Source organism: Lampetra fluviatilis, chromosome 24, assembly GCF_964198595.1.
Source record: "Lampetra fluviatilis chromosome 24, kcLamFluv1.1, whole genome shotgun sequence".
Classification (NCBI taxonomy): Eukaryota; Metazoa; Chordata; class Hyperoartia; order Petromyzontiformes; family Petromyzontidae; genus Lampetra; species Lampetra fluviatilis.
The window spans coordinates 4484811-4502141 of record NC_136298.1 but is presented as its reverse complement, the minus strand read 5'-3'; the positions used below and the strand labels follow the sequence as shown (position 1 = coordinate 4502141).

General features: G+C 47.1%; 1 protein-coding gene across 5 annotated transcripts in view; it reads right to left on the bottom strand.

The window, feature by feature from the left end:
• Positions 1 to 17331, bottom strand: part of LOC144941087 (uncharacterized) — an 85027-nt gene that overhangs the window by 22309 nt on the left and 45387 nt on the right. For all 5 annotated transcript variants that reach the window (XM_078867544.1, XM_078867542.1, XM_078867543.1 and 2 more), the window contains 2 exons: positions 7877 to 7949; positions 1614 to 1775 (listed from right to left, as the gene is read on the bottom strand). In XM_078867544.1, coding sequence (XP_078723670.1) covers positions 1614 to 1775; positions 7877 to 7949 — 235 coding nt within the window. The remainder of the gene's footprint in view (positions 1 to 1613; positions 1776 to 7876; positions 7950 to 17331) is intronic.

Genomic DNA, 17331 nt, shown 5'->3' with positions numbered 1-17331 from the left:
CGGTGAAGACGTTACTCAACCACTAATTTTCTTGGTTCTTTCGGTAAAGTCACGTAGAAGGGAAGTAATAAAATAATAAAAATAAAACATAATAAAACAATTCTCACGACGTTTCGGCCACAACGCAAGCAGCCGTCCTCAGGTGAAGAAATGCTGCTGCGTCCTCAGGTGAAGAAAAGGCTGCTTGCGTTGTGGCCGAAACGTCGTGAGAATTATTTTATTATGTTTTATTTTTATTATTTTATTACTTCCCTTCTACGTGACTTTACCGAAAGAACCAAGGAGATGAATCCCTGCAGTCACAAAAGCTTTAAATCGAAATTCAACCACTAATGTTAGCAGTGACTGGGAGTCAGACTCAAGATTGTCGGGTTCATGGTGTGGTGCGCTAACCACACCACGACTAAGTTCTGTGCAATTATACGCTCCGGTAATACCCTGAGAGACGTTGTAAAGATTGAGACCACCATCTCATAAGCGGTGCCCGCACATGTGTGTGAGTAATGTTCTAGGCTTTGCATGGTGCACGTGTCCAACTGTGTGTAGGGGTGGTGTGTGGGGAGTGATAGTGTAGCGGTAAGCACGTGATGATTATCTGAACTGGTCATGGGTCTCCCTTAGGTCGACTCAGCCTCAAATGAGTATCTGGTGCGACGTGTAAACATCGCCACTCCGGAGACAAAGGCGGCCAGGCATGGTGTTGGCCTCCCACTACCCTAATGTGCCATGCCGGTCTTCATAGGTGCTCGCTAACAGCACTTGCACCAACAGCCTGTGTTGGCTATACAGGGGATATTTGTCTTTGCATGTGCGAGTACATGTGGGTGGGAGTATATGGATGTGTGCATGTGCATGTGTTTGTATGTGTACGTGTGTGCAATAGGATGAGTGGAATTGTAGATTAACCAGAATCACACTGCACTACGAACTTGACGACCAGGGCACGATTGCCGGCCAACATTAAGTGACAATTAACTGATCTGGACATCTCCTCGGTCAACTCGGCCTCAACTGAGTACCTGTTGCGGTGTGTAAACATCAGCACTGGGGTGGAAAAGTTGGTTGTGCATGGTGGGATTGGCCAACACCATCCTCTCGTGCGCCGTGCCGGCTTTAAAAAACTAAACTACAAACTAGTTAATCTACAAGTTGGATAATCCGCCCAGCGATCATCTAGTGTCACTATCGATTAAACTATTTTTATTTTACCAGGCAAGGCTCACTGAGCTATATAACTCATTTTCAGAAGTGACCTGACCACAAATGATAGCTCAACGAAATGGCTTATCATGTGGAAATGTATACCACCCAAATACTCTAAACGCACGTTGATTCTAAATGTGGAGGGACAAACCGGAGGACTCGGAGAGAAATCCACGCGACCACGAGGAGAGAGACACGCACACTACAAACATACAGGCATCAGGGCCGAGATGGAACCCATGACCTCCTGTATTCCAGGTGAAGTAGTTAACATCTCGGCACCGTGGCATCTAAAAAGGAGCTCACAAACAGCACTTGCCTCAACAGTCTCTGAAAGGCCACAGCGGGGGAAAATCTGTGTGATTGTGCGTGCGCTCGTGCGTGTGTGCGTGCGCTCGTGCGTACGTTACCAGGTTGGCCTCATTCTGGCACTGCCGCCGCGTGTCGGCCAGCCTCTCCGCCAACTCTGCTCGTACCGTCTCGAGCTCGGACGCCCGCCGCTCCGTCTCTTCCCGCGTGGCCGCCAGCGCTCGGAGTCGACTGCTCTCTCTCTCCAACTCGCTCTGCAGCTCCTGGGCAGAGCGACGTTGCCACCATTGGCACCAGCAGCAGCAGCACCGGCATTAGCATCAGCATTGGCACTTGCAACAGTAGTACCAAACAGCACCATCGGTAAACGCAGCATTATCGCCGACAGAATCACCGAAAACATCACCACTGTCACTAGACTCACTGTAACCAGCCTTATCATCATCATCATCAGCAGCAGCACCGGCATGAGTGTCTGTACAATCAAGGCTGGCGCTAGCAGCAACCTCAGGATAGTTCTGCACATAAGTCACCCTCAAAAGTCAACATTTCAAATTCATCCGAGTCGCACATGAGTACATGTACAGTCCTTTTGGCAATCCTGGATGAAGGTGTCTCCCCCCCCCCATATCACGTTGATCATGGAGATTATTTAATCATACTTCATCACACTGGTTAGTCAGTGGCTTCTGGTGAAGGGGCGAAGAAGAACCCAGGAGCAGTGTGTGTGTGTATGTATGTCACTTGCCACTGATGTTAGCCGTGACCGAGAATGCAACTCAGGTGATGGCCGGGTTCACAGCGCAGCGCTCGAACTGCTGCCCCACTGCTCTACCTGCAGTAGCTATCAAATAATGTGGCATTATACTCGCACAGTTGTGACATAAATAAAACAGGTTCAACCGTTGTGCTGCACCATTCCCTGCAGCCCTTTCGTTTGTGACCCAAACTCGACAGCCGAGGAGCAGATTTCATTACCTCGCACGGATTATGGAGTTTGGGAAGTTCAGCCATAAGAGGCTTCCCACGGTGAGAACTGATAAGATTAGTGGCACGCTAAAGTTTGCCATTTCACTACGATCTGAACAGCTGTCTTACGATCTGACCAGCTGTGCTTCACATTTAGGCACGCGGGGGCATGTCGGAAAGAGGATTTCCGTTGTTTTCCAGAGTTTAGACTTCAGATTTATTTTTCCCTTAAAAATGAGCAAAACAGCTGGGTTGTGCTGGAGACTTATGTATTTTCAGCGAAAGAATCGAGCAGATGGTGTGGAATACCACCAACTATTCGGGTATCCTCGGTTTGAAAGCCGCATTTCAACTACCGGTGATTAAACTGGGCTCTCAAGTGTATGGAGTTAATAGCCTTAGTCTGGTCACCGATCATCGCAGGAAAGAAAAACATCAGGTCAAATTTAGTTTTTTCCACTTGATTTGGCAAAAGGTAAGCTTTGATCATGTACATTTTAAGTAATGATTTATAGCGGGGAAAGTGCAGCAGCACCCCCACCTAGTGTTTCGATGAGAGGTCACTTGGAGTGACCTCAGAAATAGTTCTATGACGTCACCATCCACAGGCACGGTGGCGTTGATGGCCCCCCGCCCTGCAAGAGCTCCGAAAGGAAATTGCTTCGTCTCATGGCCTGGAAAGATGCCAATAGTACAATTGGAATAAAATTGAGAAAAATATGAAACCAAAACATTACAAAAAATATACCAAGCCTTGCACTGACACAACAACTTGGACACAGTCCACAAGATCTGCCATGCTGGCTCGGGGGGGGGGGGACGATGATGCTACAATAACACCCATGGTAGGCACTTGAGCCGGCATTTTATGAATTCCCGAGTTCGACTCCTCGTCGACAACTGGAGAACAGACTAGTAGCTTGAAATACTCGACAATTACAAATGGGCACTGATGAAGACCTTGAGCACTGTGACAAACCACACTAATCTCAGGGGGATTTGACTTGGTTACAAATGAATTCTACAAATGCCCCCACGTTAAAAAAAAATACAAAGATGTATAGTCTATCGGCAAACTGGCATTGTAGTCGAACATTTTGAAACTACATTCGTTTTAGCGGGCCAACTCTGGACTGGTTTTGACCTTCTACGTCTCATCAGCAAAGTCAGGCCAATGGCATCAATTTTGTTATTCACTCTTTGTTCTGTGCTTGTAAGCAAGGTTGTTTCAAAAGTCAAAGTGTTTAACCCTCTCATGTGTGAAATTATTAAAAGCAAAACCCTAAATATAATCTAGATTTGAAGTTTTCGTGACTGCAGGGATCCATACTCTTTCGTTCTTTCGGTAAAGTCACGTAGGTATAAAATTTAATAAATTAAATCACGACGTTTAGATTGCAACACAATCAATCATCATCAGGTGGGAAAACCACAGCAAAACATTTTCTTGCTGATTTCCAGGAGCAGAGGAAACCTCCTTAATATCCAGAATATGTTGCCAAAACATTTCATCGTCGTCAAAAGAAATCATTGGCAGTCCACTAGTGGACACGATGAATGACAGGGTTCATTATTTCCCTGCTCAAATGAGAATTTGGAGATGGCAATCTCTGATTGGAGTCCTTCGCCCATGGTGGATATTCCACGTTCACATGGCAGCAATTGGTAAACCCAGATGAGACAGTTGAGCTGCACGGCTCTCCCCGATGGGTTTTTAGCTCTCCGATCGGAGAAACCACTAAACGATTCCAAAAAAGTGGTACTTATTTGATCAATTGCAAAGGGATGATGGGCTGAATGGACTACCGGCTGGGATGAGAACTGATAACCTTCTAATAAAATAACCTTAACAGCCCCGTATACATTTCAGACTGAAAATGGATTTTCAGTTCACTCCACGGTTTTATATATATTTCTTACATTTCTACAAATATGCCTGTGCCGCATGAGAAATATCGATATTTAGATTTACGAGTCGGCGATGTGCGAAGGGGAAGGGTCTCACTGCATTGGTCATTTGTCAGATTTGACAGGCACAGCTCAATAACAGCCACCACACACCACATAAAGTGACAGAAATATCAGCGATGGAAGGAGCCCTGGAGCACTCTGCTCTTAACCCGACCACGTGAGTTCGATACCCGGCTGTGGATAAAGTCACTGACGAAATGGTTATCCCCTTTGACCAACCCCGCTGCTGACCATCGTGAAATATGGCACAACATTCCCCACAAGCACCACGGCATGGCGAGGCCTTCGTTCACCAGGGAATTGACTGAGGGGCTGAAAACAAATCACGGTAAATCTTTTACCTCTTTCTGTCAGCCCTGGGGTCAAATGCAAATTTAAATGGGCCATATGATTTATTAATGTAACCGCATTCAGCGTTGGGTGACGCCTGTACATAAGCATGCTCCAGCCTCCCCAGTCTGATAATCAGTATGCCACTGTCGTTCATCAGTCGAAGAGCCGAATATTTTTCATGATCGGCTACATTGCTCGATGTAATATCTCAGGGGAACATTACCATTCCCGCGGTAATGAAAATGCACATCCAGACTCCAGATATATAGTGTACGGCATTGAATGCCCCACATATATTTTGAAATATAAAATAAAACCCGCCGAGTTGTGATATCCCTGGACAACAAATCTCTGAGCCCTGAATTTATGTACAATCTTTTTTCATGAGAATATAGTCGATCTGAGATGGAGCAGAAACACAGTGGTTAGCGCACTGCGCCATGAACGCAGCGACATAAAAATTAAATTCCCAACAAGGGCGAACATCAGTTGTGAATGTTATCTGAACTGATTCTGCATCGCCTCCCACCCTCACTCCGTGCTGCCCAATCCCTGAACTTATCATCATCCCGCAAAAACCAGAATGATCAAAGAACTCCACCCCCCACCCCCCGTGACTGACACGGCATGGGGAGACCTTCATCCAGCTGTGAATTGATAAAAGGTCTGCACATTATTCGTTTCCTTATTATAATTACATCACAACCGTGCTGTTGGAATCAGGATCACGAGATGGAGAAATGTTCTTCAAGAATTCAGAGCCGGGAGAATAACACAATGCACGCACAATATATTGGGGGAATAGCCCTGCAAAACAACAGTTAATGATTTAGTCGGGTGGTGGTGGACGTGGTGGCTATGCGTGCCTGTAATCCAGCACTTTGGAGGTGAAGGACAGGGTGGGGGAGAGTGGAGGGTGGGGTGGGTGGCACCCACAGCCTGCTTGAACCTGCATAGGAAAATTAACGTGTGGTCTTTAAGGCGGCTGACACTTGAAATGAAGATGCCACTAACTAGGGCTAGTGTAGAGTAGCAGTGAGGCACGGGTGAATTGATTGTGAATGATGGGGTATCTCTGGTGTGGATAGAGAGGTAGAGACACCGAGTTGGCTGTGTCAATGATTTAAGCTTAGCCCACCAGGGTCAGCGCTCGCACGCCGACAGTAGGCAGAGCACACCCTTCACAGTTAAGTTGTTTGGAATGGATTATTCACATCGATTATACTTGTTCAGCATTAAAATGTTAATATTTTGGAAGCCCTCAACGAGATGAATGGCCATAGAAGGCAATATAACAGTTTGTTCTCTCTCTCTCACTCCATAATTTTTTTAGAGCGTCTTTCATTGAAATATCACAAAGCAATGTACGTGAGAAATATAGGTATGTGTCTGTGTGTTCATGAAATGTAATATATACGTGTACGTGTGTATGTATGCATGTGTACAATGGGAACAGTAGTGTAGCAGTTAGTGAGCTGCACTATGAACCCGGCAACCCGAGTTCGATTCCCGCTCACAGCCAATACCAGTAACGATTATTTGAACCGGTCCTGGGCCTCCCCTAGGAAGACTCAGCCTCAAATGAAGACCTGGTGCGGTGTGTAAAACATCGCCACTGGGGGGACAAAGGTGGCCGGGTGTGGTGCTGGTCACCCACCCCCTCGTGTGCTGTGCCGGCCTTCATAGGTGCTCGCTAACAGCACTTGCCTCAACAGTCTGTTCAAGCTATATGGGGGATCTCTGTCTTTTTGTATGTATGTACGTATGTATACATACAGAGAAACTGTAATGTGTACACGAATCCCTGCGTTTTAAAATGCAAAACATGTTTATTTTAAATCAATCATAGATTATAATAGATCTGGTCAAGGCAAATATACATTTGCAAAATGCATTTAGAAGGCTGTAAAGCGAGATATGTTTTGCGAATATTGCATCATGAGGATAAGAATCACAACGATGTCAATGATGATGGGTCATGATGCGAATTACATTATGAAAGAAAGCAATTTTTACTGGATGGGAACAAAATTGGCAATGTTTAAGCTATGTGTCTGTATTATACTGCGAATGTCTTTTGTCCCATGCGTAGTGCGAGTACGCTACTGCAGATGCCACAAAACATTAAAATTACATTGCAAGCACTGTACGTATGTGGATAATGTGTACGTGCGTGTCATTTTCATTTCATTTAAAATGTCATTCATGGTCTCTTTTGCCCACTTCGGGAGAATAAGTGGATTTGTCACAATGCAAGCTCGATGATCACAACAACAATAATAACAACACAATTATCACTTGCGCACATGTTTCATTCTTTAGCCCAAGGGCAGAAGGAGTGAGGGACAGTATTATGCACCAAACCCAACACTGACTAGGTTTGCTGCAAAGCAATGCATGCACTGCACACACATTACGCATGCAATGTGTGTACGGTGCATGTGTGTGTGCAAAAGCCAGTGAACAGCAGTGCAAGAGTGGTTCATGTGTGGGCCTCCCCTGGGTTTGCTCAGCCTTAACTTAATACCTGGTACGGTGTTTATACATCAGCACTGGGGCGACATAGGTGTTGTTGTTGGCCACCAACTCCTTAGTGCTGTGCCAGCCTTTGTATGTACTCACTAAGAAGCACTTGACCCAATTGTATGTTAAAGGCGATATGGGGGCGGGGGGGTCTTTGTCTTTGGTGTGCACGTATGTGTGCACAATCGTGTATGTGTATAATCGTGTACGTGTACATAATGGTGTGTACATATGCGCGCAAGCAGCCTGAGTACATACGCATACACTTGCGACCACAGAAAACAATGCGCATGTACCAGCGAACCGTCTGCTTGTCAGTGTGTGCGTGTACATATGCCCACAATCATATTATGCACGCGTGCGTGTGCGCGAGCGGCGTGCGCGTTCGGTGTCAGCGCGCGTGTGCCCATCAGCGTAATTGTCAGACGCGTGCGCAATCAGGGTATGTGCATGCGAGCGCCATCATTACGCCAAGCGTGCGAGCCAGTGGTGTGAGCGGTGTGTGTATGCGTACGTGTTGTCAGAGCTATCCAACTGCACACGGTGCGAGCAAGCGTGTGCGTCGTACCTGCACCTCGGCCGCATGATGCTTGTTGGCATCCTCGAGGTCCTTGATCTCAGCCTCTGCCGCGCTTTTCTCCCTGAAATTCCAGCAGAAAACGCTGCCGATGATGTTGAGCATTGCAACGTAAGACGCGACAAGCCCCGTGCCAGACGGCAGCGGCAGTTAGCAGCGGAGGCAGAGTTAGCAACGGAAGAGAAATCAGCAACAGCCGCTCCCCACTGCTCCACCCCCCTACCCACCTCCCTCCCTCCCTCTCTCTCTCTTCCTCCCCCAACCCCTTCTTGCTCACGCAACCTCTAGGGACGCCCGGGCGACAGTATTCGTCGCATTACAGATCGCGGCGGCAGCGACGCCAATCGTTAACGGCCGATGGGAAGAAAATGCGAACGCGGGGTATAAATACGGATTTGTGAGTCAAGCCGCCCGGGTAGCGCGTGCGCCTGCCACAGTAGCAGCAGATTAAGAGCACAACGGTGCGCGGTGACTGCTCCGTGCGTGCGTAGGAGCCGCGTGCACGTGCTACGGCAGTAGCGGGGCGCGAGCTATTCCGAAAGCGGGAGTCTCTCGCTCTCCGTGCTTGGTTGCTTTACGTGTAGCTGCCTCGGTCCAACGCACACACAATGATAAAGATCCCCTGCCATATAGCCTTCGAAAGACTGTTGGTGGAAATACTGTTGGCGAGCACCTTTATGAAGGCCAACACGACACATGACGGGGGGCCGTTGGCTGGCACCACGAACGGTCTCCCCAGTAGCGATGCTTACACACCGCACCAGGTACCCATTTAAGGGGCCATCCATTTAGTACGTACGCATGGAGGGGGGGTTAACCCAAATGCGTACATTTGCGTATGTGTACACACAAACACATACACACCGACATTTACAAAAGCTCGTTGTACCCTTCAGGGTCTGTAATGTTCACCCCTCGAGGCAGATGTCATGATAGCCCCCCCCCCTTACACAGTTAACCCCTGACCTCCTGCTTTTTTCGGATGATATAAACTGTTCAATGCTCATTTCTCATCAACCGCCTGTCTAAATGCCACACGAGCATGAGCAGCTAATGGGCGAGGACAATGTGTTAAGCTCCGTACGTCCCGCCAGGGACATCTACTGAATGCACAGCTACAGTCCTCTCTCATTACACTGGTTGTTGGCACCTCCCCATGACATCCAGGTCATGGGGGTTTATTTGAACTTCACCGCGATGCGTTTGTAAAGATGGGGAGCATAGAAGCACATTACAACAATGGTTCATACTCGAGATTCTTCTTTTTGGGGTTAGATCGCGTAAATATGAATGTGTCGTTAAGCCCGCCATCACCCGACACAGCCAATTAGTAAGGTTTGTCACGTGAACAAAATTGTGCCAATGAGTTACGAGCTCAGCACACCGCTTTTGTGTTGTAGAGTCAACCCACAACATTTACAATTCGAGTACAACGTTTTGCTGGTAGTTACAATAACCATGCAGGCTACACAGCCTATAACTCCTGTTATACATGGCGGTCAACCATCAAAGCACTATCCATGTTTCACCCTGTTGAGCTTCTGAGATCTGACAATACGGGTGATTTGGTCAAAAGCAAATCTGTTTAATGTGTTATTTTCAATTGTTGCTGCTGCTAGTGTCATTTGCTTAACGGATGATTTGACCGGGCGGCGCTGCGGTCAGGTAACTCTACTCGCAGTCACAAAGTTTGCGAGTTCACATCTCGGCCAAGGGGTTGACTCGGCACCATCATCTCTCAAGGGTCGATAAACCAGATACCACTTTGGGGGACATCAACATCAGCTACCGTATGTATATATGGGCTGCCGCAATAGGAATGTGGAATTTTCACCAGTGGCTTAGTACTCACAAAGTATACAAAGACAAATCAAGTTCCCCCATATAGCCTTAATAGACTGATGGGGCAAGTGCACCTACGAAGGCCGGAAAGGTACACGAGGGGGTGGGTGGCCAGCACCACACCTGGCCACGTTCATCTCCCTAGTGGCAATTTTTACACACTGCACTAGGTACTCATTTGAGGCTGAGTAAACCTAGGGGAGGCCTAGGACCAGTTCAAACATTCGCCGCTGATATTGGCCATTATCACGAATCGAACTCAGGTCGCCAGGTTTGTAGCACAAGGCGCTAACCCATTGCATCACCGCTCCCCACGATAGAAATGTGGAATCTCCACCAATGGCTCCGTACGTCCAAAGCATACATACGAGGCCTGACTCACAGTCGCTGAGCAGGGCAGACACTTTGACTTGAATATAATTGTAAGTTCTTTTTGGTTCGATAAATATAGGGGCCAGGGTTGAGAATGATTGGGAATTTTAACTTTAAAAGCAAAGGACTGGATGTACACTGCGATTCAGCGATGCCGAAGGTGGGTTTGGTTGTCCCATGTGGCGATGGGAGCTATCGTACAAAGACGGTCACTGCATCGCACGCGTGGTCAGATACGCTTCGTCTGGAATGTTCTCCTTTCTGAAATTAGGGAGCTAATGCACTTTTTAAATCATCTAGATTTGAAACTAATTTCTTTGGAACTGCTTTTGGGCATTTAGTTTGTTGTCCTTCCCTCCTGCACCTCCGATTAGCACGGTTGGCAATGTACGGTGCAAAAGAAGTTCAACGTACATACATACAAAAAGGCCACCTGCAAGATAATGAATGAGTTGCTGCCGCCATGAAAGAAGCACCTGTGTGGAAGCTACCCGGCCTATCGCTCCACACAAAGCTCCTCTCGACGCTTGGAAAATGTGAACCCCTCTGAAGGAACACCTGGTGACGGATTCGAAACGTTAATGAAAGCACGCACACATTATGATTGTGCGCCCCTTGCGTAGAAGGATTTTTCTTCACTTACTCTGGTTCGTTCCCACAAATAGAACAAAAAATATATAAAAAACAATTTTAGAACAGGGATGTGGCCACATGTCTCACAGGTATGAGAGTGCCGAGTGGGCACTGCCGAGTTCCTGGGGTTAAAATCAAGGTGAATATCTGATTTCAAACTCGGTTCTCAAGTGTATTTCATAGTCTCAGCCGAGTCAACAATGACCGCACAACATATTCCTAACATTAAATGTGGTCATACGATTATCGTGGTAAAACTCAAGACTGGAGAATAAAAGGCGTTGGTCTGACTGCCACACGAGAAACAATTCTCTGAAGCAGGGCTGTGGGATACAATAGGACTCTTGAAGAGATCTCAAAATTACTTCTGTGATCTCTTTCCGCAGGCCGTCCTTTAACACACAGGACGACGCGCCATTCTGTCACAGCTCCGAACAAATCCGTCATCTGTGCCGCGTCGATAGCAACATTGGAATGAAATTGGAAAACAATTAATGTTTTAAAATGAAACAAGAATTCAATATTAAATGAGAAAAATTTGCTCGAGGTCAAGAGATCTTCACGACAAATGCCGTTGGTACCACCACACCTCACCATGGCTTCTTTCTGCTAGCCCCCCCCCCCCCTTACACAGTTAACCCCTGACCTCCAAGATCTGCCTTAGTCTCATCGCCACCACCATATGGCTTTAGATCTTCCCCTTGATATAGTCAACAAATCCTTCAAGGGCCACTCTCACACTCTGCGCGTCACCACAATCTGACTTTGGGTCATCTTTCCCCCTTTGTCCCCAGAGCCACTCCAACGCGTTGCCTCGGTAACCGGCCCTCCTCCAGCCTGCACAGGTGTCCCAGCCATCACAACCTGCTCGTTCTGAGTACATCTATGGCACCTTGCTAGCGACTTCCATTCAAACACGTCTAAGTTGTTTACCATATCCTCCTCCCTGGGCGGATATCCCACCTATTATCACCTCTGCTATCTGATCATATCTACAGCACCCCAGAGCCACTCCAACGCGTTGCCTCGGTAACCGGCCCTCCTCCAGCCTGCACAGGTGTCCCAGCCATCACAACCTGCTCGTTCTGAGTACATCTATGGCACCTTGCTAGCGACTTCCATTCAAACACGTCTAAGTTGTTTACCATATCCTCCTCCCTGGGCGCATATCCCACCTATTATCACCTCTGCTATCTGATCATATCTACAGCACTTTATGGCCATGTTCTATTCGCATCCTGCAAGTGTCTTATCCCTATCCTCCACAGTCATGCACGTGTCCTCCACCCACAGCGTTCTCCTCTTTGTGATTACATTTACAATATTTCTTTTTCCCCATGTTCTATTCCAAACTTTCAAGTTGCCTATCCTTCGATGACATTTGTATCATCCTCCACATGCATCTCTGTTCTCTCCAATTACTTGCCATAATTTAAAATCCAGCATTCTGTTCGAGAGGGATGCCAAACACGATATTGCACGACCGACGTTAAGGCATTTCAAACTTTCAAGTTACCATATCCTTCGATGACATTTGTATCATCCTCCACATGCATCTCTGTTCTCTCCAATTACTTGCCATAATTTAAAATCCAGCATTCTGTTCGAGAGGGATGTCAAACACGTTATTGCACGACCGACGTTAAGGCATTCCAAACTCGGCAGGCCAAAAAAAATAAATGAACTGCAATACAAGAGAAATCTGCGACGTAATTGCGATGATTATAATAATTATTAGGCATTAGCACTCGTTGTCATTAGGGACACCATCTGGTTGGTTGTGTTCAACTGAGGCTGAGCAGCCAAAACTCGATGCCAAATGAGTGCACTACATAAAGAACAATGTTTCACCGATTTCTTCACTCAGTCAATGGGAGAATTTTCCCAACGCTGCCCATGCATTCAAACGAGGCTCCTTTGTCCAATGGAGATTTTTTTTTTGACAATTGTTTACAGAATCGATTGATTTCAAAAGGTGATCGAATCCGGGTCGATTTTAGAAATGAACAGAACCGAATAGTCCGCTGCTGGATGAAGGCCTTGTCAAACCATGTTGGTCATGGGGCTTGTTTGACCATACCACCACGCTGGTAAGTAAGGGTTGCTTAAAGATCGGTAAATCAACTTTTTCTAACACATTTTTTCTAACACTTTCTTTTTTCTCGTGAAATTATCAACAATGCTAAGAAACAAGAAAAAAACCCAAGTTAACACCGAGCAAACGCAAGCCAAGAGCCTGAGGTGCGACACACGTCACTGCGATGGACAGTGGTGGGAGGGGAGAGGCTAGAAGGAAAAAGGGTTAAGCGGAAACTCACCACGCGGCAATGGGAGCCTGGTGCATGGGCACCTTCAAGCAGTCGCAAATCATCCGCAGCATGTCTCAGCAGCGCAAGTTGCAAGTGACGATCCACCACCCTGCGTCTCTAGTTCATTTTCGTTCCGCCCCCCACCCTCACGCTCGCCAAACGAAGACAAAAGTAACAAAAATAATATAAAATTCACAACTAAAGGAATAAATCACACTCGTTGACGGCGCAGGGGTTAAACGTCACGCGTCTATTCCGGTTAAACGTAACGCGCGCGCGGATGCACGGCCACTCACGGAGAGCTGCAATCGCTTGTAAAAAAGGGCATGATGGTGCACGACGAATCTGCGTCGCCCGACTCTCCGCTGCCCGGGCCACGCTGCGCCTGTGAATATCTAGCGACGAGACGAGCCGCGCTCACGCCGCTAATCGCTTGATATCTGCCTGACGGGAAAAGCGCATTCCAGCATTTCTCATTTTTTGTTGCATTTTTTTATTTGGGTCGTCCCGCCACACCCCCTTTACAATGAAGAAATGTTGATAGCCTCGTGTCTTTAAACAACACCAAAGACAAAGATCCCCCATATAGTCTTAACAGACTGTTGGGAAAAGTGCTGTTAGCGAGCACCTATGAAGGTCGGCATGGTCCACGAGGGGGTGGTTGGCCAGGACCATGCCCTGCCACCTTTGTTGGTCACTAAAGTGGCGATGTTTACACACGCCATCAGGAGCTCATTTGAGGCTCAGTTGACCTAGTAGGCCCAGGACCGGTTCAGATATTCGTCACTGGTGTTGGTCGTGAGCGGGAATTGAACTCGGGCCACCGGGTTCGTACCGCAGCACCCTAACCACTACACTACCGCCACCACCACCAACAGTGGCTGTTGAGATTTAACACAATTACAAAACAGCGTGGATTTACATAGCATTATCAACTTGGCCACGTCACAAGACGCTGGACAAACACAGTGGGCACCACTGATCTGCAGAGGCAGTCAGTCATAGGCAGAGGACAAAGATAGAGGTCATCAGCTTGGAGTTAATCAGGGGCAGGGAGCCAACAGCACGAATGACTGTGGGAAGGATGGAAGAGTAAGCATCTATCCTCGGCTTGCTCTCAGTCGACTTAGCCGAAACTGAGTGGTTGATGTGGTCGAGCGGTCAAGAACATCGTAAAACGGGAGAGACAAAGGTGGTCGGGTGTAAGTGGCGCTGACCACGTATCCCACATCCCATATCCTGTGACGTGTAAGTCTTTTAATAGGGTTCGATAACTACTCTTGCCCCGACAGTCTGTCGGGCTGAATGGGAGATGTTTGTCTTTTAAAAAAACCGTTGTAATAACATTTTCACGATTTTGTTCTGTGATGGAAAAACATTATTTTCCGTCTTGGCTGCAGAGAGTGGGGTGAAGTGAGTTTTGTTTATATCCATCACAAGCAAGTAGAGAATTACTTTTTTTTACAAAAAATAATAAAATCTACAATTGCTGTAAAAAATACCAGCGTTACAAAAAAAACAGTCAACACTGCGAAGGGTTAAATTAGCAGTACAACAGACTCGAATCATTTTCAATTAACTTCTAATTCACGCGGCGAAATGAGCGGTTTGTAGACCGGCCAAGAGGAAAAGTGTTTCTAATCTGTCTCTAAAATCCACATCTTCCGTCAACTTTAATTTAAACGCCTCTGGTTGAACGTAGTGGCATTTCCCTGGACTGCACGGCCACAACGGCACTGTTTATCCAAGACGTTTTTTTTGTGTGTGCTGGAATCTGACTCGGTTTTTGCAGCTGTGTTTCGTGCTGCGCCTGCGTGTCTGCATCGCAAGGAGGGAGAGAGAGGAGCGAGAGAGAGGAGCGAGAGGGAGGGCGTTTAAACAATTCCTCCGCTGGACTCGTCCATCATGGACTCAATGGGAATGAGATTAACGAAAAAACCTCATCGCTAACCCAAACACACACGCGCAGCAAAAAAAACCCAACACAAAAATGAAACAAAAGCCACTGTTTTACGACGTCGGGATTTCTGCAGACTTACATTTTCTACAGACTTGCAGATTAACTAGCTACTTAACTATTTAACTATTTTTATTTGACCAGGCAAGGCTCACTTTATAACAGTAATGCCCTTAATTTACCCAGAAGAGCCTCACTTGAGTCTCACATTATTTTTTAAGAAGGCTCCTTCGCAGCGGAGTGTTTTACCAATTCCATTGCAGTACAATCAGGATTCATAAAGCATCTTAATGAGACTGCTGTAGAGAAACGGTGAGAACATTCATTTCAGAGGCAGAAAAATAAAGGAATGGTCTTGATCCTGAGCCTGAACTTGAACAAGAGCCTGGTGTCTTTAGACAACACCAAAGACAAAGATCCCCAGTATAGCCGCAACAGACAGTACGAATTACTGGTGGGTGTTCTAGATTAGTGGTGGGGGCAGCGATGGTTGCATGAGAAGAGAATGAGCGGCACATGGGAGGAAATCGGAGTACCCGGAGAAAACACACATGCACATATAGCGACAAAACAGTATTCAGCAAGGATGTCTTGAAGGACAGAATGCTGCATTTCTATCTTCTGGCCTCCACACAGGCCAAGCCTGCAACACGTGGTATTCCCAGGCAGTCTCCTATCCCAAGCACTTAACCAGGATCACGCCTGGTTAGCTGCCGGAAGTTCAGGAGGCTGTTGGCGTACAGGGCGACTCGATGAAACGGCAGGTGGGATTGGTGGATCATGCGGAAACTGCACCTGCGGAAATGTGGTTGCCTACCACATCCAGACATTTCTCACAATAAGCAATTGTATTCTTGTTTCTTTCGGTAAAGACACATAGAAGGGAAATAATAAAAAAAAGCAATTAATTGGTTTATTTATATTTTTATTTTATTATTTCCCTTCTACGTGACTTTACCTAAAGAACCAAGCATATGAATCCCTGCAGTCACGAAAGCTTTAAATCGAAATATAAGCAATTGCTGAATATATTTTGGAGGGGGGGGGGGGGGAAACCCACACTTAAAATGCAATAACATTATTGCTCTCGTAGGGATTTCCTTTGTAAATAAGGGGAGAAAAAAATGTGCGCGCGATATATAACGTCAGGATCCGGCGGTTTGTATTAAAACGTTGAGAGAAGGGCATTTGATGCGACCAGCTCCTGGACACTAAATAAGCGTTCATTGTACAGAAGGCCCACTTAGGATTTACAACACACCCGTTACAGATGGAAAAGGGAAATCAAATACCGCCTTTCCAGATGGACGGAAAGTCTGCAAAAACAAATAAATCTCAAGCTACGTTAAATACTATAATCCTAACGTTTTTATTCCAGCACGACGCTTTTATGACTCCCGATGCAACGTTAGCGCAATGGTCGTCCGATGCATTGGCTCGCCCGTTTTTTTTGTCGGCACCTGAAAACGTTGACACGCGCTAAAAAAAATTTACGCGGGCGTCATATTTTTTTTGAGCGGCTGAATTGTACGTGCCAAGCAAGTCCTAGTGGCTTCCATGACCTCCTCCTGCACCTCAGGCTTCCAAACGACACAGCATTGGCTCCACTGCTGCCAAGGATAACCCAAGGGTGATGATTAGAGGCAGCTTCACCCCCATACACCCATCCTTGCACTGTTCACCGCCCTTCCTGCCCCATATCCTCTCTCTCCTTCGCCCCCACCCCCTTTGCCCTACACCAGCCCCCTCCACTACGACAGCCTGCGTCTCCCCCCCCACTCAAGTTCCAACCCTCGCCAATGAAAAAGGACGCAACGCAGGCGTGGGGCCTGAGGATTCGACAGGCAGGCACGGACGAGGCTGGACTGCGCGGTGACGTTGACAAATCATTTTTCTGGACACTGCAACCTGCGACCTTGAGATAACCTCCGGGAGGAGAGAGGGGAAATAACAAAGCCAACAGAATGCAGCAATAGCCAACGCTAGAATTTGCCACTAATTGACGGAGATGTCGCCATCACGCTTGCGCCAGGCTAGGTGCACTTTGAGGGTGTGACGTGACGTGAGGAAGCCCTGCTCGTGTAGCTAAGATCTGTACTGTATAACATCTGTACTGACGTCGGAGAAAGCCCATGAAATAGAGCCTAGCGGCTTTTTGGGCCCTTCTTGCTGAATTGAACAAAATCCAAATCTGCTGGCAAGGCGGTCACGGGACAGACCCAGGTGCCATGGGCTTACGGATTGAGATGATTGGCAGAGACACCACCTGTGCTCCCCACTTTGCCAAGAACACTCCTGCGGAAATAACTACTTGCCTGCCACACGTGTGCACG